Raw genomic sequence first — 18,399 nt, forward strand, 5'->3', positions numbered from 1 at the left:
ATTAATGATGACTTAGGGTGGAGGGTGATGTCATTTGCTGAGGCAACTGGAAAAGAAATAGATGAGGAAAGAAAAGTTCCATTTGGCTTTGGATGTTAAGTGTGAGAGTGTAGTCATTCAATGCAGATGACAAATGGTTGTTGGAGAAATAAGTCTGGAGCTCCTAGAGAGGTCCTTGCTGTAGATTTCCATCTGTGAGTTACCGGCCTGTCATGATAGCAACAATCATGAGGCTGGGAGGGATGACCCAGGAAGAGAGCATAACCAGCGCAGAGGGTGGAGGAGAGCCCTGGAATACTCCAGCACTCACCAGTAGAGAAAACAGGGTCTGAGGAGCTAGAGGGACACCAGGAGGATGGAGCTTCTCCAGCTCCCACAGAAGAAGGTGTGTCCAGATGCAGGATGCGGTCAACTGTGCGTGGGTATCACTAGAAGTGGATAAAGGGTAAAAAAGGGATAAGAACACAGGATTTGGCAATGAATAAGTCATTATGGTGACTGTAACAAAAGAAGTTTGGGACCCAGGCCCGACTGGAGTACGGGGAAGGAGAAGGGTGAAGGTATAGTTGGCAGGGGTATGTAGCTTTCAAGAAGTTTTGCTGAGAGGCTGGATCATGGATGTTTTTGTTATTTCTGCCGGTATATTCCAACCATGAACACTTCTAACTTACATAATACTATAATAATATATACATTGCAGATAGCACCTGACTGTTGGAGAGAGGAGAGGAGAGGACTCCTCAGTAGAACAGGGCATCCCTTCATCTTGCTTGCCTCCTCTGTGACCTCTCCAACCCCAGGCTCTGCTCTTCTCCACATTCTTGCAAGCTGCCATCGCATACATAAACTCAGTCTGGTGCCAGGCATTAGCTGTGGCTGGACCTGCCACTCCTTTCAACATCCCCAAGCCCCCCACCCCACACACGTCCAGGGTCCTTCCGTTACTCACTTCTCACCCACCCAGTTTCACCCACGCGTCCATCCTACAGCTGCTGATAAAGCTCCTTTCCTGCTTTCTACTTCCCCGGGCGCTTAGAGCGGTAGGATAGGAAAATAGGGAAAACCTTTGGGCTTCAAAGTCAGACGGGCATGGGTTCCTTCCTCCATCTGCCACATAGCTGTGGGGCCCTGGGCAAGCCTCTTAACGGCCCGTGCCTCAGTTTCCTCATCTGTAAAAAGAGGTCAGTAAAACCCACAGCCTATCTGTATTGCGACGCTTGACATAAAGTAAGCAGCAGCTTCGGCGGCGCCTCATCTTGCTTCAGCGCTGCGCCCCGTTGAGCCACAACAGGTGAGGACTAAGATGTCTCAGAAATGTGACCCAGCAGTGAGGGGTGGGGGGGCGCCTCACGTGACCCCGAGACACCAGACGGTATCCCTCTTCCCGCACAAGGCACGTGCTGGTCGGGTGACCCGTCTTCCCAGTCGTGCCACACGCCGGGTCTGTGATCACGCGCCCCCCACCCAGAGCTGAGCCTGACGCGGCGGTGGCTCATGCGCCTTGCCGTCCCAGCCTCTCGCCACGGACCACACGTCCCATCCCGGCCGCCCGGCCCCGCCCCCTGCCCCGGGCGCGCCCCTCCAGTTTGCCGACTCGGGTGTCGGAGGGGCCGCGCCCGCGGGCCGTGCGCACGGATTGGCTGCGCCGCGGCGGCGGGCGGCCCGTGGGCGCACACACCCTCCCCCTGCAGCCAATGGGCGCGCGCGCGTCACCCGCCCGGAGGCCCGCGAGCCGGCAGCCCCTCAATAAGCCACATTGTTGCACGAAACTCGCGAGCAGAAGTCCCGGGCTGCCGCCAGCGCCGCCGTGTCATCGCGCGGAGGAGAGCCGTGGGCAAGGGCAGCGCGCGCGGGAGCCGGAGGGGTCCGCTCGCCCAAGGGAGGCCGGACCGAGATTCTTCCCAAGTTGAGCCTCCAGTGATCCCGTGGAGGAGTTAGCGCCTCAGCGGTGGGGCAGCCCGCCACGTCCCGGCAGTGATTTTTGGGCGCCTTCTAGCAATCGGGACTCCCCAGACCGATTTCTGGAGACTCCAGACTCTCCAGCTGGGCGTGCCATCGCCTTCTTTTCCGTGCCGCCCGGTTCGCGGCTCCCCGCCGGGCCGCCGAGCCCGGATACAAAGCGGTCGGACCGCGCTGCGCTCTTCCCCCGCACGCGCTCTCACCAACCTCGGTTTCCTAACTCGGCGCCGTCAGGCCGCGCGCGGCAGGATGATCGCCTCGCATCTGCTCGCCTACTTCTTCACGGAGCTCAACCACGACCAGGTGCAGAAGGTCAGTGAGCGCGCGCAGGGGCGGCTGGCTCGCCTTTGGCAAAGTTGCGTGGTCCCCGGCCCCCACTTTGGGGCCCCGGCCGGCCGCGACGCTCCTCCTCGCCCCTGCGGGGAACCGCTTCCTCCGCATTCGTGCTGGAGGACGCGGAAAAAGTCAGGGCCGCCGGGCAACCCCGGGGCGCGAGGAGCCACGTCCGCTAGGCACGGGCAGGCGTGTGCGCGCGTGCGAGGCGCCGGGGCTCGCGCACCGCGCGGCTCTCCGCCTTCCTGCCATCCTGCGCGCAGTCGCGCTTTTTTTTTCTCCCTCGCTGGAGGGGCGGGTCACCCGGCACGTAGTCTGAGACTGCGAGGCCCACGTGGGAGGAGCCCCCTTTTCGCTGCCGGAGTTCCGGCGAGAGCACGTGGGGGAGAATCGTGGCTGGTGGGGGTGGGGGGAGGCCCCGCCGCCACGTGGGATGCCGGGGTGGGGGGCTCCAGTGCGGAAGGACAGCGTTCTGGGGACGCACGGCTCCCCTCGGCGTTCCTCGGGGCCTGCGGAGGTGCGCTGGGGCAGAGGCCCGTCCGGGAGGGAGCCGGGAGCCGGAGCCGGGAGCCGGAGCCGGGAGCCGGGAGCCGGGCCGGGGAGCTCCGCCCGCCGCGCCCCCTCCCCGGAACGGAGGCCCCGCGAGGGGCGTGCACTCTCCTCCAGAGGTGCCTCGGGACCCGGAGTCCCCTGCGCCCGCCTCCAAGTAGGAGGCGAGCTTTGGTTGGTGTGCAACTGAAAGTTACTCGAAGGGGACCCCCCACCCCCACCCCCACCCCCGCCCCGCTTTCCCGTCTTCTTTGGAAAGTTTTCGTTACGTCAGGGAGCTTTTTCCCTGCCCTAGGCTCTGACAGATCTGCTCACCTCGGGCCCGGCGGCCCCCGAGGCCCGGGCTCCGGGGCCAGGTCATTTGCATAAGAAAGAGCTTCTGGCCCCGCCGGGAGCCCAGCTCTAGGTGCCTCCGGGCGTGGGGTGGGGGTGGGGGTGGGGCCGGGGCTGGGGCTGGGCCCGAGGCGCTATCACCCTGGGGAGCATTGAGTTTCTGAAATACCGGGATTTCAGGACGGGCACCTGACCCTGGACCTCAGCTAGGACTTGAGAAGAGGGGACGGGCTGGGCGGCGGTGGGGGTGTCCAGAGCTGTGAGGCAATGACAGCGTTGCCCAATTACATACTTGAGATTTCTGTTGTCTTAGAGGGAACGCATTTTGGGAGAATATCTTGATATAATTGTTCGGCGCCGCGACGGGCTCGTACTCCCATCCTGGGGGTTCCGAGAGCAAAGGAGAGGATGGTGGGTTACCCTCGTGTTTTCAGAGCGGTGGCAGGTGAACCCCCAAATAAAGCATGGCAATATTTAGCCTCAGACTGGAGTAGGGAGGAGTGGGCGGCTGGTTTAGTTGAGTTTTACTCTGCTTCGAAATAAAAGATTGCTGCTCTCTCACTCCTGGGATGTGGCCCTGCTCTGCACTTTATTTCAGTTTAAGAATGTATGTGTGAGCCGGTAGGATCTTGGCATCTTCTTTGGGCTTCTCTGCCCAAGAAGTGAGTTAACCCTTGGGCAAGACTCATCCCTTGGCAATCCTAAAGTAGGAAGCTGGAGGATTATTAATTTGGTGAAGGTCTTCTCAGTCGTGTGAATATCACTCCAGGACATTTTAATTCTTTTACCAATTTACTCTCCCCTAATCCAGAGGAAGGAGGCTAAGACTCAAACTGTCCTGGTATGGCGATCATCTCTTTTGTCCCAGATTGGAAAGAGAATTAATAAGCTGGGGTATCTGGAAATGAGTTCTAATCTCTCTTTTGTCATTTATTAACCACAGGACCCTGAGCAAGTCACTTTGCCTCTTTGGACTGTTGGTTTCTTTTTATAAAACAGGAGTGACAGCAGCAGACTTGTCCACTTTATGGAGTTGTGATGATTAAACACGGTAAAGTAGAATGTGTCTTTTGTAGGCTACTCTTATCTACACTCACAGCTTCCTTTTAGCCTGTGAAGTGTCTGGGTGGACACTGGGTGTCCTTCCTCTAAATTACCAATGGGGGCACAATAGAGTCAGGCCTTTAATTTACCAGGTATCAGAATCTGGGACTTGGTCTCTAGACGTAATTGAGTAAAGCTGTTTGATTACAGCTGCCATTAGATAGGAAGTAGAAAGAGAATCAGAGAATATTTTGGAATTATCTTTTCTTTATTTCTTTTTTTAAGGAGGCTCCACTGCACGCCCAGTGTGGAGCCCAGGGTGGGGCTTGAACTCAGGACCTTGAGATCAAGATCTGAGCTGAGGTCAAGGTCAGTTAACTGACTGAGCCACCCAAGTGCCCCTAGAAGCCTCTTTTTCAGTTCCTGCTACAAGAACAAATTAGGAGAGAAGGCTGAAGCTTGAGTTTTAATTTTAGAGAGTCTTTTGAAAAAGCCTTGATTTGGACTCTCCTGAAATCATTATCTTACATATTCCGGGTTGTAGTTGGAGGCATGGAAAACTTAGATTCACCTACCTAGAACTAGTCCCCACCCACCTTGTCTCCTGATGAACAAGTCCAGTGTTTTGTACCATTAAGAGGAGAGTAAGGGTTATTTGCTCACATTTGCTGATTGATGCTTTGAAACTCAAGAGCAAACATATAAAGCACTTACTGTGTACCAGGCACTGGTTTAAGCTCTTTACATGTGTTAGCGCATTAATGTTAACAACCTCACCTCACAAAGTAGATGCGGTTATTATCAGCATCCCTGTTTTACTGGTAAGGAACAAAGGCACAGGAACTTGTCCAAGGTCACTAGATTTTTTTGTAAGAGCTGGGAATTAAAGCCATGCAGTTGGGCTCCAGAGCCCCATGCTCTTGACCACACTCACCTGCTCCTGGGAACAATAGTCAACTCCATCCTGGCCTGTGTCTGCATTCACTCTGGGATGCTGGCAGCACTGTCACTCAGCATGCCCAGAAATGCAACTAGCTCTTCTCTTGGTTATATTAATGGCACCACTACCCTCTGGCTATTCTGGCTGGGAGCTCTGGACTCATTTCATTGACTTTCCTTTCTGATTGCTACACATTTGTCAACCAGTCTCTGGCTTAATTCAGAGGCCTCCTAGGGTTTCTCTGTTTCCATTCTCTTTTTGAAGTCAGACTGGAACATTTCAGAAGCCTTTTAACCCTGCTGGTTGAATGCGCCTTGACCCCTTCACTCCCCAAGGACTTGGATCACCCTTCCTTTGAATGCCATGCTCTTCACACGAGGTGCTTTTGCTCTATCGTGGCATTTTTTTTTTTTTTAAATGGGAGTTCTTATGACCAATGGTTTTTTTTTATTTTTCAAGATTTTATTTGAGAAAGACAGAGTGTATGAGTGGAGGGAGGGGCAGAGGCAGAGGGAGAAGCAGACTCCCCTCTGAGCAAGGAGCCCCATGGGGGCTTGATCCCAGGTCCCTGGGACCATGACCTGAGCCGAAGGCAGACATTTAAATGATGGAGCCACCCAGGTGCCCCCATCATGGCATTTTTATCAGCCCACCATGCATTAGACCAGGTGGTTTTCAGTTCTAGTTCCTTCCTCAGGGCAGCGAGAATCCTGGCTGCTCACCTTTGTAGCCACTATTTCTGGCCACTGATGAAGTACTTAGTGAGTGTGAGGAAAAGGGAGGGGACCTTTCTGGAGACAAGCTGAGCTAGGGCTGCCAGAAGAGGAGAGTGAGAGGCAGGTTGGGGGATGGCTGGTACCGGGCTGAAGGGATGGGTGGATAGAGGGACATTAAGAAAGGTGGTGGGCTGAGTAATATTTCATTGTATACATAAACATCTTCTTTATCCATTCGAAGCAAATACCCACCATTTGCTTCGACGTGGATAGAACTGGAGGGTATTATGTTGAGTGAAATAAGTCAATCGGAGAAGGACAAACACTATATGGTCTCATTCATTTGGGGAATATAAATAATAGTGAAATGGAATAGAGGGGAAGGGAGAAGAAATAGGTAGGAAATATCAGAAAGAGAGACAGAACATGGAAGACTCCTAACTCTGGGAAACGAACAAGGGGTGGTGGAAGGGGAGGAGGGCAGGGGGTGGGGGTGACTGGGTGGCGGGCACTGAGGGGGGCACTTGACGGGATGAGCACTGGGTGTTATTCTATATGTTGGCAAATTGAACACCAATAAAAAATTTTATTATTAAAAAATCATAATATAAAAAATAAAAATATTTTAAAAGATTAAAAAAAAAAAAAAGAAAGGTGGTGGGCTTTTCTTTCATTAAGGCCTGAGGCTGATCCTGACCCTGAGGCTGATCCTGAGGAGAAAGGGAATGGGTGGGGGACACAGGGAGGGAGAAGGGGAGGGTAAAGGTGTTTTCCTGTCTTCTAGCAATCAAGGCTCTGTCCTCTCTGTGGAGAGATAGAGGATTCTTTTTTATTAACTGTTGTATAATTAATATTCAAGATAAAGGATTTTTGCCTCTTAGGAGTGAGAATGAGTTTTAACTGTAGAAGTGAAATGAAGTATGCATGCCTTGCTTTAGACCTTCGCCAAATTGTTTTAACATGCATAGAGTGGTGTCATATTTTCACTCTGATTATGGAATATAGATAGCTCACTTGGGCTCTTTTCTGGGTGAGGGAGGGGTGGATATCTTGGAGGCAGAAAATTCAACAGAGAGCCCCCAAGAGTCAAGAAAGATGAAGAGTTTCAATGTTTTTTGAGAACTTACTGGGGGTACCAGGCCCTCTGGCTATGATGTGAGAAACTGAAACTCAGATACCTTTCAGTTGTCTAGTGAGATAAGGCAGCAGCCAAGAGTGGGAGCATCACGAGGTAAGAGGTTGGAGACCTGAAGGGAGCCTTGACTGGTGTGCCTTGAGCACCTACTATGTGCCATTTAATCTTCTGGGAAGGGTTTAAAGTAGCAGGAGTAAACTACTGACCACAACCTCACTAAGATTATTCTTGACCCAGTTAACTGACATTGACAGATACGGTTTCTCATTTGTTCACTGTGTACATAATACTTAGTGTCTTAATACTGTCCCTTCCCTGCTCAAAAGCATTTGATGGTAGGAGGAATATTTTGTAGCTTTTTGCTATTTATTTATTTTTGTTTGGCCAGTTACTATTTCAGACAGTGCTAGGAAGCACTTTTCTTTACCATTGAGTTAATTAAAATTCCCTCTGAGGCTCCTCAGACAAAGCCAACTTTTTTTTTTTTTTTTCAAACATCACTTTTCAAAGATGAACGTTTCCAGCACCCTGAGGAGTTTGAGGGCAGTTAGGGGCCCTTTTCCAGGGGAAATCAAAACAGCACAATTCACAACAGTTTTCTCAAAATCTGGCAGCCAGCCTAAGGAGATCTGATGTACTAAAAGACCTCAGGAACCCTAGAAAACTGATGCCCTTTGTTCAGATATTTCTTTACAAGACGACTCTTGATAATGGGTTCCTCATTATCATTGTTGAATTTTGAAGTCAGCAAGTTTGGTTTGTTTTCCAACACTGTGTGTTGTCTGTCTTTTCCTTTCCAAAGCAGTGGGGGGCCAGGGGTGGAATGAGGGGTGGGGGGTGGCAGAGAGCAGATCAGATCCCAGAGTTCATTGCCTGAGTCTTAATATCATATGCTCATAAGGGACAGGCCATACTTCCTTGCACTGGAGTGGCTCTTTCTGCTTTACTCCTAAAGCAGGTGTTTCAGCCTTGGCGCTGTTGGCATTTTGGGCCACACAATCTTTTATGAGGGGCTATCTGTATGCCAACCTATAATAAAGAGGAAAAATTCCCAGCCTCCCAAGTTTATAGAGCCAAAACCTGTATTCTATTTGTTTTGTTTTGTTTTTGTTATGACTTCTTTTGAGCCATAGTTTTCAAGTGTTAGCAATTTTGCCCTCCAGTGGGCTTTGGTATGTCTGGAGACATTTTTGTCTGTCACCAGGTAGGTGGGTCAGGATGTGTTGCTGCCTCTAGGAGGTAGAGGCAAGGGACCTACTCAATCTTAGAGTGCACAGGAAAACCCCTTGCAACAAAGACATTTTTGGCCCTAAATATCCGTAGGTTGAGAAACTGTGTTAGAAGAACATAGTTCATCCCTTCCTTTAGCTTTATAGCACATTGTTCATGATCACACAGCTAGTTAATAGTAGCTGTAACCAGGACCTTGGCTTTCAGCTCGCAGGTTGTGAAGAGATCATGGTGGTGAGTGGCCTTTTACAAAAGACGAATAGATGAATTTGAGGTGAAGTTTGCAGGCCACAGCAGTCAGCAGATGTCCATGACCCCTGGTTGAAGAAGGGTGGGTTACCTGGGTTACTGTTTTTCTGCCTTCCACCAATAAAATGCCTACAATGTAAGCACTGCAGGAAGCCAGTGGGAGAGAAGTCTGCTCAGTTGTCCCCAGGAGACTCTTACCTGATTGTTGCTGGGATTTCCACCGAGGCCAAGCATCCATCAGACTTGTGAACAAAGCCGATGAGCCTGGCGGAACATGAGCCCAGGTGCTGCTCTAGCTGGGAACAGAGAAGCAGGGCTAGTGATACTCATTAAGGGCCACTCCAACAGTCATATTGGAAGGGGCTGTATGGGGAGTGATAGAGTCAGTCTCCCAGGATTGAGTCCTGCCTTATGTAACCAGCCCTGTGAACTTGGGTTAGTTAATTTAATCTTTCCAGGTCTTGGTTTCCTCCTCTGGTAAAGTGGAGAGTTTTTGGATAACACCCTCATAGGTTACTGTAGGGATTAAAGAGAGTTAGTATATGTGAAGCTCTTAGAGCTGTGCTTGACACATAGTCAACTCTGTATGTGTTAAATATTAGTACATAGAAGACTACATACATATAGTACTACATTCTTAGATACCCTACGGTGCTGTCCATCTGGGCAGGAGCAAAAGAGGCCCTGTTTCTTTTTTCCCAAGGGCTTTTAGGACATATGGGTCCTGGAACATTGATGCCATCTGATGTCGGGTTGAGTAGAAGACAAGGAGGACAGAGATGGAAATTTCGTGAGGCTGAGGGATAAGGAAGTGTCCTCGCTGCCCTCTCTGCCTTCTAAAACTGTCTCTTTCTGGGGCCCCTGGGTGGCTTCAGTGAGCATCTGCCTTTGGCTCGGAGCGTGATCCCAGGGTTCTGGGATCGAGTCCCATATTAGGCTCCCCAGAGGGAGCCTGCTTCTCCCTCTGCCTGTGTCTTTGCCTCTCTCTGTGTCTCATGAATAAATAAAAAAAATCTTTAAAAAAAAAAAAAAAAACAGAGAAAACTGTCTCTTTCCTGGGCATAGGAGAACCATTCCTGAGTTCTTTCTCTAACTTGCTTTCTTTTGGGTCCCCTGGGAAGTAGCCTCCCCACTGTGGGGGGTAGGGTGTGTGTGTGTGTGTGTGTGATGCCACAGTCATTGTACCACAGATTAAAGCATCCTCACTGGAAGGCATGACTGACCATAGCATTAGTTCCATCCTTTTCACTGTAGAAACCTAGTCCCCTCCTCTTCAGTCCCCCACACCAAAGGGCAGAGGCTCCCAGGGCAGTTGCTGAGGCCCACTTACACTGTAGTTGGCCAGTGAGATGCTTGCTTACTCTCCTCACATCTGCCCCAGATTCTGGCTTCTTGCTGGGGAAACTGCTTGTGGGGGCTGTGTACCCTGGGCTGTTGAGTCATAGGACCAGGTCATGGTAGGTTTTGGTCCCACTGACCCCTAGAATTTCACTGAAGGGAACCATCATTCCCACAGTCTTTTGGCAAATCAGGAGGAGTGTGTCTTGCCATCTTGGGTGTGAGCAGAGAGCTCTTGGCCCCTCATGCGGACTCTGGGCTGTCCACTGTGGCCCCTCCTGATACTCAGGTGCCCCTGCCTCTTGACAAAGCTCAAGGCAACCCTCTGTGTGGAACCCACTTTCTCCTCCCCTTGTTCCTGTACAGGCTTTGGCTTGTCCAAACCCAGGTGGGAGTCTTGGCCTTGTTTCCCTGAAATGTTGCCCTCTCTTAGGAGTGGCCATACTTTTTGCACTTTTATGTATGGGTCTCAGAGCATTTCCCTATGTTCCTTATTTGGAGAGATCTTGGTTAAAATTTATTTTGGAGTTAACTAAGAGAGTGAGTCATGCTGAGACCCTGGCCCTTGGTACCCACCCAGCCAGCCTTCCTGATTCTCCTCACCCTTACCTCAGTGGTTCTATCATGGAGGTATGTTCAATGTTCTTGAAAGGCCTTATTCCTAGACTCTTCCTCTGGCATCTCCATATTGTCTGATAAAGGAATGAAGCCAGATAAGCCACTAGGGTTAAACAAGGGCATGGCGAAACTGCACTTTTCTTTTTTCCCATTTGAGAGATTTTCTTCTCTTTCTTCCTTCCAAATTTTTCTGTCAACCTTGCAATGAAGCCTTCTAGCCATGTCTCATCAGTTCCATCTCCCCCACCCCCACCAATTTCTAAAGCTTTTCAAATAACAAACACTACTAAGTGCTGGGCTCTGTCTGTGCACTCTAACTCTGGCCATCCTGAAGTAGCCCGCCCTGGAAGCAGCCCACCCTGGTAGACATTATTATTAGCTATTATTCAGATGAAGACACCAAGGCAAAGAAAAGGGATAGTACCTTGCTCAAGGGCAAACCTGAATTTCAGTCTGACCTCAGAACCCAGACCCCCGACCCCAGCATGAACTGCCTGGGACAACTGGAGACAGGTCACTTGTTCCATTTTTCATGGGGCTATGAGTCAGGTGTCAGTTGGGAAGGGACCTTTGGATCATTTAGTTCCAGTCTTTCATTTTATAGATGAGGAAACCAGGTGCTGTCTACTGAGTGACCAGCCCAACTTTATATAGGACAAGCCCCAGAGCAGGAACCCAGTTTCTTGGTCCCCATTTCCTTTTTGGCACCAGTCGTGCAGCATGAGCTCTTCTCATCAGTCAGGTGTGGGCTCCCCAAGAACAAAGGCAGGATTTGCTTTGTGGCCTGTACCTAGAGGAACCCTATAATTTGTCCAAACTGGGCCACTTTTGAGAGTAAACGGAGACACTGTTAATACTTAGGCTGCTGCCTCAGCATAAACTGAGATTGTCCTGGACAATCTGGGGTATATGGTTGCCTTGCCTTTGGTGCTTGTGGGATGAGTGGGGCAGACTGGGAAGGTCTGGGGTGCCATGGTGCCAAGCGACAGATCCACAGGGATTGAGGGGACACTTGGCAGCAGGCGGGAGTAGGGAGTTCAGATGTCCCTGTGGGACGAGAGGCTCGGGCAGACTCTGGTCCCTGTCATGGGGCTGTCCAGGGGAGGCAGAGTCTGACCCTTAGGGGACTCAGGGGGACTGAACAGGCAGCTGGAGAGGAAAACATGCTGCCCCCAGAGTCACAAGCAGTGAGGGCTCAGGCCTGAAAAACAGGGTCAGGCTCTGAGCTCCTGGGCATTCTGGAATGGCCAACTCTCCCCGTCACCCAGGTTACTCTCCACTGCCTCCCACTGCCTCCCACTGCACACTCATAGACCCTTGTACGTGACCATGACCTATGACTTCAATACCTACTATATCGCAGTACTGAGAGAGCTGCTGGAATCACAAACATGAAGTTGGGAACATGTAGTTGGTGCTTTTAGTCCTCTGGGACCAGCAAGGGCCAGCGAGAGCAGGGGACATAAGGTGTCAAAAGTGTGTTAGCAGCTGGGAATTTGGGGAGAGGCCATTTGTGCTGGGCCCTGAAGGGCAAAGTAGGAGTTTGTTAGGCCAGAGGAGGAGAACATTCTAGGTGTGGGGTCAACATATACACATTTCTATCCTTTTTGAGACACTCCTTAGAATAGTATTGACACATGCATGTTTAAGTGTTATAAATCTGTATTTTATTACAGGGAAAAAAACTGCCTACTCTGGCCTTACCTTCAGTTTGTAATTACTTGCTAATGTATTTACCTGACACCAATAGACTGAGCCCCTTGCAGGCAAAGACTGGTGCCCTCAGCCCCTGGCCGGGGCCCTCTCCAGTTAGCATCCTCCATCAATGGTGTGTAAATGAACTGTGCCAGGGTCTTGTGCATCAGAACATATTCTTGCACTGCTGCCTCACAGCTGGCCCAGAATGTGTGAGGGCAGGAGGCTCCCAAGACTGGTGTCCCAGATGCCCATCTCCTGGACCCCTGAAGGGGTGCTGCTGCCTGAGGTCTGTCTGGCGGTAACTCCAGGCAGCTGAGGCAAGAACTGGAAGAACAGGAAAGCCTGTGACTCACCAAGGTGCAACAGGATCCGGGGGGCGTGGCCTGTAAGCCTCCTGGGTCAGCTCCACACTCACCCTGGCACCCTGGGCTTGTGAGCTCATGGTGCGTCAGCTGGAATCTCCCCGAGGTGGCCTGGTGGCCCCTGCGACGTCCGCCGCGTCGCATCTGAGGAAAGTGTTCTGGCAGACCTGTTACTATTGGTTAGGTGCCTTTCAGAGAAGGGAGTCTTAAAGAATCGAGGAACTGCTGTGTCTTTTCCTCCTCAGTTTATCTTTTTTTTTGTTTTCATTCTTTTTTTTTTTTTTTTTTTAATCAGAGACATCTGGCCTTGCCTTGGCACCATTACAGAATAAACTTGCTGCTCTTTGCACAGCCCTGGTCCTCCCAGGAGAAGTCTGTGAAGGTATTATTATTAATGAGGTCACTGACAGTAGTTACCTGGCTTTCCCAGGACGGGCACACCTGTGCCCCAGGTTAGGGCACTCAGCTGACCGCCGGATGTAGTGAGTCTTGCCAGGGACTTGGCCAGCCCTTGGTTTGGGGAAGCTTCTCTGAGGTTTGGTTTTCGTTGTCAAAGATTTGAGGTGGCACTGGCAAAGGAGTAATGCAAGAAACAAATTCTTTTGAAATGAAGCTGTAAGCCTGTGTCAGCCTACTGGAAGGCTATGTGTGGCTGCATTTAGATCCTGGCTCTTCCCCCTGGTTTGACCTCTTACAGCCTCCTTTGATCTCTTGGGCCCTCTGGCCATGTGTAGTGGGTAGACCAGGGCCTAATCAGGACCTTGCCCTTTTTTCTTCCTATTTTTAAAAATGGAAGTATAGTATACATAGGAAACTGAAAACACCAGGTAACCACCACCCAGATCCAGTAATAGATCATTAGCAGCACAGAGTGATTACACTATCCCACCTTCTGTCAGCAGAGCTCTATTTCTGTGCTTCAGAAGAATAGACTCATAAGATATGTCTACTTTTGTGTCTGGCCTCTCTATTTTTTAAAGATTTTATTTATTCATAAAAGACACACAGAGAGAGGCAGAGACACAGGCAGAGGGAGAAGCAGGTTCCCTGCAGGGAGCCTGATGTGGGACTTGATCCCAGGACTCTAGGATCACTCCCTGAACCAAGGGCAGATAGATGCTCAACTGTGGGGCCACCCAGACGTCCCATGTCTGGCTTTTCTTGCCCGATTTTATATTGTGAGATTCATCTATATATGTGGCTGGATGTGATGGTAGGTAGTGTCTTCTTGCCTGCTGTATAGTATCCCTGTCCCTGCACCCCCAACCCAATTTTGACTGGTTTGAATTAAAGCGGATGAGACCAGTCAAAGCCTTTCAAGAGGATGTGGTCTTTCCTAAATTTCCTTTCGGGAAGTTAGGTTGGAGCCTTGAAGCCTTTGCCTAATTTCTGTATATATGACCTGATTATATCTTTGGGACAAGAACCAGAGTGCTAGGAAAGCTGGAATTCAGTCAGCTGGTCTGCTTGGGGTCAGGAAGAAGCTAAAAGGTAGGAATTAGCTACTGTGCATCTGGCGTCTTCTGGAGAGAAGGTTCTGGGTTATTAAATCAGAAATATGCAAAGCCTGGAGAAAGAAAGTCCTTTGCTTCAGTGTCCCTGTGTCCTCAGCCCTGACGCTTTTATGCTTTCTTACCTTATTTGTTCACTTGAATTTCATTTTCAGGAGGATGTGTACTGTAGAGATGACTGATGAGGGTTTGCTTGATCCTATATTAGTTCTTTTGTCTCCTTACTAAAAGGATTAGGTGATAGAGCTCAGCTTTCAGTAAGAGGGGCAGGCAGAGGGATCCCTGCGTGGCTCAGCGGTTGAGCATCTGCCTTCAGCCCAGGGTGTGATCCTGGAGTCCTGGGATCGAGTCCCACATCAGGCTCCCTGCATGGAGCCTGCTTCTCGCTCTGTCTCTGCCTCTCTCTCGGTGTTTCTTATGAATAAATGAATAAAATCTTTAAAAAAAGTGGGGGGCGGGGAGCAGGCAGGGATAACTACTGACATACTTACATGAGGGATAGTTCACTGGAGCTGAGAGCAAAGCTCTGAGCTTCCTGACAGTCCAGGCAAAAAGGACAGCTGTCTTAGAGTCAGTGGTTTGAATTTCATTGGCCTGTAGCAGAAAGCAGTAACTCTGGGCAGCCAGACTTTATCCTGGCGCCAAACCCTACAGGAATTAACTGGTCAGTAAACAACACAGCGACTTTACACAGTTCCTTCCCATGATCCTGTGATTAAAAGCGGTAGGTTTCAATCAGATTAATACAAAGACATCACAGAGAGAGTTAATGTAATACAGTAGCGTGCTGGTCCTGGAATTCATAATGTCCTTCCAAGACATTGGCCCACACTGTCTTGAGCCCTTTCACAGGATACCCCTCCTCTCTAGGTCACCATATATCCACTGACATGTATGTTGGATATATATATTCTTATCCCAGAACAGAGTCTCCCCAGCTTGCTGTTTTCATGGGCCACTTACACCTGTAATACTTCCATGGGCCACCTTGCCTTTGCCTTTGTTATCTACTGAGATCCATCCCTCTGTTCAATTCAGAGACATTTATTGGGTCTATAATATGAGCTGAATTCTGTCCTTTCTTGTAAAAAGTCCTAGAGAACATGAATCTTGAGTTCTTTAAAAAAATTGTGTGTGTGTGTGTGTGTGTGTATAAAGTATACAGTTCATTACATTGTCCTACAACCATCATTACTATCCATTTCTAGAAGTGATTTCCTTTATTATTTGTTTATTTGAGAGCAAGAGAGATAGCAAGAGCACACGCAAAACATGAAGGGGAAGCGGGCAGGGGCAGAAGGGGAGGGAAAGAGGGAATCTTTAGCAGGCTCATTGCTCAGCATGGAGCCTGATGAGGGGCTCGATCCCATGACCCTGAGATCATGACCTGGGCCCAAATCAAAAGAGTCTGATGCTTAACTGACCAAGTTACTCAGGAGCCCCCAGAATTGACTTCTTTTAAAATTATGTTCCCGTACACTGAAGTGCTTTGCATATAATTGGTTTTCAATGAAAGCTGTACAATGGGAGAAGATGAGGTTGCAGCAGTGACCAGAGATTCTGGGGTTGAATGATACAAATCTTACAGGTGTTGAAATTTGAAGTTTCTTCTACACTTCCCTCCCTTTGAAACCTCTTAAGGAAGGTATTCAAGGTAGGATTTGTAGTACTTTATATAACCAGCTGTCAGGATCAAAATATTGTTCTTTTCTGGGTATGAATAGTTTGATCAGGACCATTTTCACTCTGGGACCAGAAAGAGTCACTCTAGGATCTAGGCAGTGGCCACCAGTCATTCAACTGGGGTTGCCTCTAAGATGACATGGGCCCTGGTGGACTAACAGTAAGACTGTCCTTTATTATTCTTGATAATAGAGGAAGGTGTCTAGGTGATCTACACTGTAGCCTTAACTGTGTGACCTTGGTCAAGGCTACCCCCTGGCCTCAGTTTTTCTGAGGTCCCTTTCCAGCTACTTCTAGGCCTTTCTTTTCAGGGCTTCCGCATACCTAGCCAGGGCTCTGTCTGCTCCACCAGGCCACTGCACACATTGAGGGGGATCCTCTGAATGGAGGTTGGCGGGCTCTATCCACTCTTTGCATGATTTCCCCTCCTTTTAGTGCTAGTCTTGAGGAAATGTGGGTATGGGCTTCTCATTTTGGGTTGCTGTTTTATTTCATCAAGAGTATGGGGTTAATTTCTCATTCGAACTTTCCCTGCCTCTACTCCCAGTTCTCTAGAGGAAACAGGCGTTTCAGACTGGTGTGTTACAGGAAGAAAGATGACCAAATTTGCCCAATGAGGAAGTTCTAATCTCAAGATTGCTAAAGAGGTGTCATTTAAAACTGCTATCTCTTTCTCTTTAATACACATGCTTGCTTCCAGGCAGGCAAGCGGCCTTCATTTGCTTCCAAGGCAGGCTACCTTGGTCTCTCCAGCTTGGAAAGCCCCTTTCTTTCCCTCTTTCTCCCGGATAGGGTTTTAAAGAGAGGCAGTCCAGTGTGATAGGCCACACACTCAACCACAGAAAGAGAAGGAACAATTTGGGGAAACAGCCTCTGTTTTGTTAACTCTGGATGTGACTAGGGTAGGGTTAAGAAATGTCCTTGCTAGCCTCTGAGGGTGCCATTGGCCAGTGGGGAGTCTAAGAGAAAAAGAGAAGGAGTAGATAGAGTTTTATGTTCCTCATTTATGCCAGTGACTGCTGTGTGGGGCTGTTCATCCTGTTTGACAGGGAGGGAGCTGGGTCTCAGTCAGAGTGACTCATCCACTGTTACACACCTGTACAGGTGCTACAACCAGGATTGAACACTGACTTTTCTGATGCTACAGCCTGTACTTGACTGTCACTCGCTGTAAAATGAGGGTTGGCCTGAATGATTCTGCTTTTTTTCTTTTTTTTAAAGATTTTATGTATTTATTCATGAGAGACACATAGAGGCAGAGCCATAGGCAGAGGGAGAAGCAGGCTCCCCACAGGGAGCCTGATTTGGGACTTGATCCCAGGACCCCGGGATCACGACCTGAGCCGAAGGCAAATGCTCAACCACTGAGCCAGGTGCCCTAATAATTCTGCTTTGATAGTTTCCAATGACCTAAGGGTTTCCAGCAAGTACAGGGTTTAATCTTTTCCAGTTCCCAGCACCCAGGATCAACACAGGATTATTTCACACTTAGCCTAATGTCTTAACTGCTGACTGACAAAGATTCAAAGGGAGAAAACTGGTAAAAATGACCATGGGTGATGTAGACCCAGAGCCTAGCCCTCTGTTATCAGATTATTGGCATGGGGGATGGCAGCTCCAGGAGAGAGCTATTTGAGCACCCAGGGCTAAAAGTGTCAATTTGGTTAGTCTGGAATGGATCTTGGGATTCTTAATGTTTTTAAAAGGCTCCTCATGTCAGTCATGCTGATGTAAAGCCAAGTTTGGGAATTCTCATCCCAAATGGCAGAATGGGGCCTAGATAGAAGTTATCAGGAAGTGGATTTATCTCAGTTTGATAAAGAATTTTATTCCAATTAGCGCTGACCAGTAGTAGTAGCTAACCAATTTAGAGTACTGAGCATGTCATGCTTAGAAGCATTCCAACGTAGGCTTGATGACCGTTGGGGTGAGAGAGGCAAACTTGACACATGTGGATGCTACCTGTGGTGGGATTTTGTTTTTGTTTTTTTGTTTTTTTAAATGTTTATTTATTTATGATAGGCACACAGTGAGAGAGAGAGAGAGGCAGAGACACAGGCAGAGGGAGAAGCAGGCTCCATGCACCGGGAGCCCGACGTGGGATTCGATCCCGGGTCTCCAGGACCGCGCCCTGGGCCAAAGGCAGGCGCCAAACCGCTGTGCCACCCAGGGATCCCATGTGGTGGGATTTTGAACGTGATGCCCCAAGGGCATTTTTAAGAGTATTTATTACAATAGGACTGGCCTGCATACATTTGATAGCTCTCAAATGACTTTGTCCCATGACTTTGGGTCTGGTGTTCCCTCCCTCTGGCCACACCATGGGTTGGCAGGATTCTGCAAAGTGCATTCACTTCCTTCCCAATCTAGGGAAATTGTCTTTGTATGGAGGCTGCTTTCTTGTTCCTGGCTTCTGCCTCCCTTGGCCATCCCTCCCCCAACACAGCAGTGCCAACCAAGGATGGGTGGACCCCTCGGCATCTTTAGGAAGCTGTGGCATGAGGTGATGAAACATTCCTTCCCAATAAACTCAGGCCACATAACATCCTGTGAAAGAAGGGAAGTTTGGGCCATGGTGTTCTTGTTGCATTTTTTCAAAGCTGTCCCATCCTTTCTTAGTCTTATGTGTTAGAGGAAATAGGGCCCTCTGGTCATCCAGGAAACCACAGGGCAGGGAGTGTCCACCCACACCAGGAGGGCC

At 49.5% G+C, this 18,399-nt stretch overlaps 1 protein-coding gene across 1 annotated transcript in view; it reads left to right on the plus strand.

Moving 5' to 3' along the window:
* The first annotated feature begins 1,754 nt into the window (after positions 1-1,754).
* Positions 1,755-18,399, plus strand: part of HK2 (hexokinase 2) — a 62,684-nt gene continuing 46,039 nt past the window's right edge. The window contains exon 1 of the mRNA XM_077843038.1: positions 1,755-2,271. Within this exon, the coding sequence (XP_077699164.1) occupies positions 2,209-2,271 (63 nt within the window). The 5' untranslated portion in view covers positions 1,755-2,208. The remainder of the gene's footprint in view (positions 2,272-18,399) is intronic.

Source organism: Canis aureus, chromosome 12 (assembly GCF_053574225.1).
Source record: "Canis aureus isolate CA01 chromosome 12, VMU_Caureus_v.1.0, whole genome shotgun sequence".
Taxonomy (NCBI): domain Eukaryota; kingdom Metazoa; phylum Chordata; class Mammalia; order Carnivora; family Canidae; genus Canis; species Canis aureus.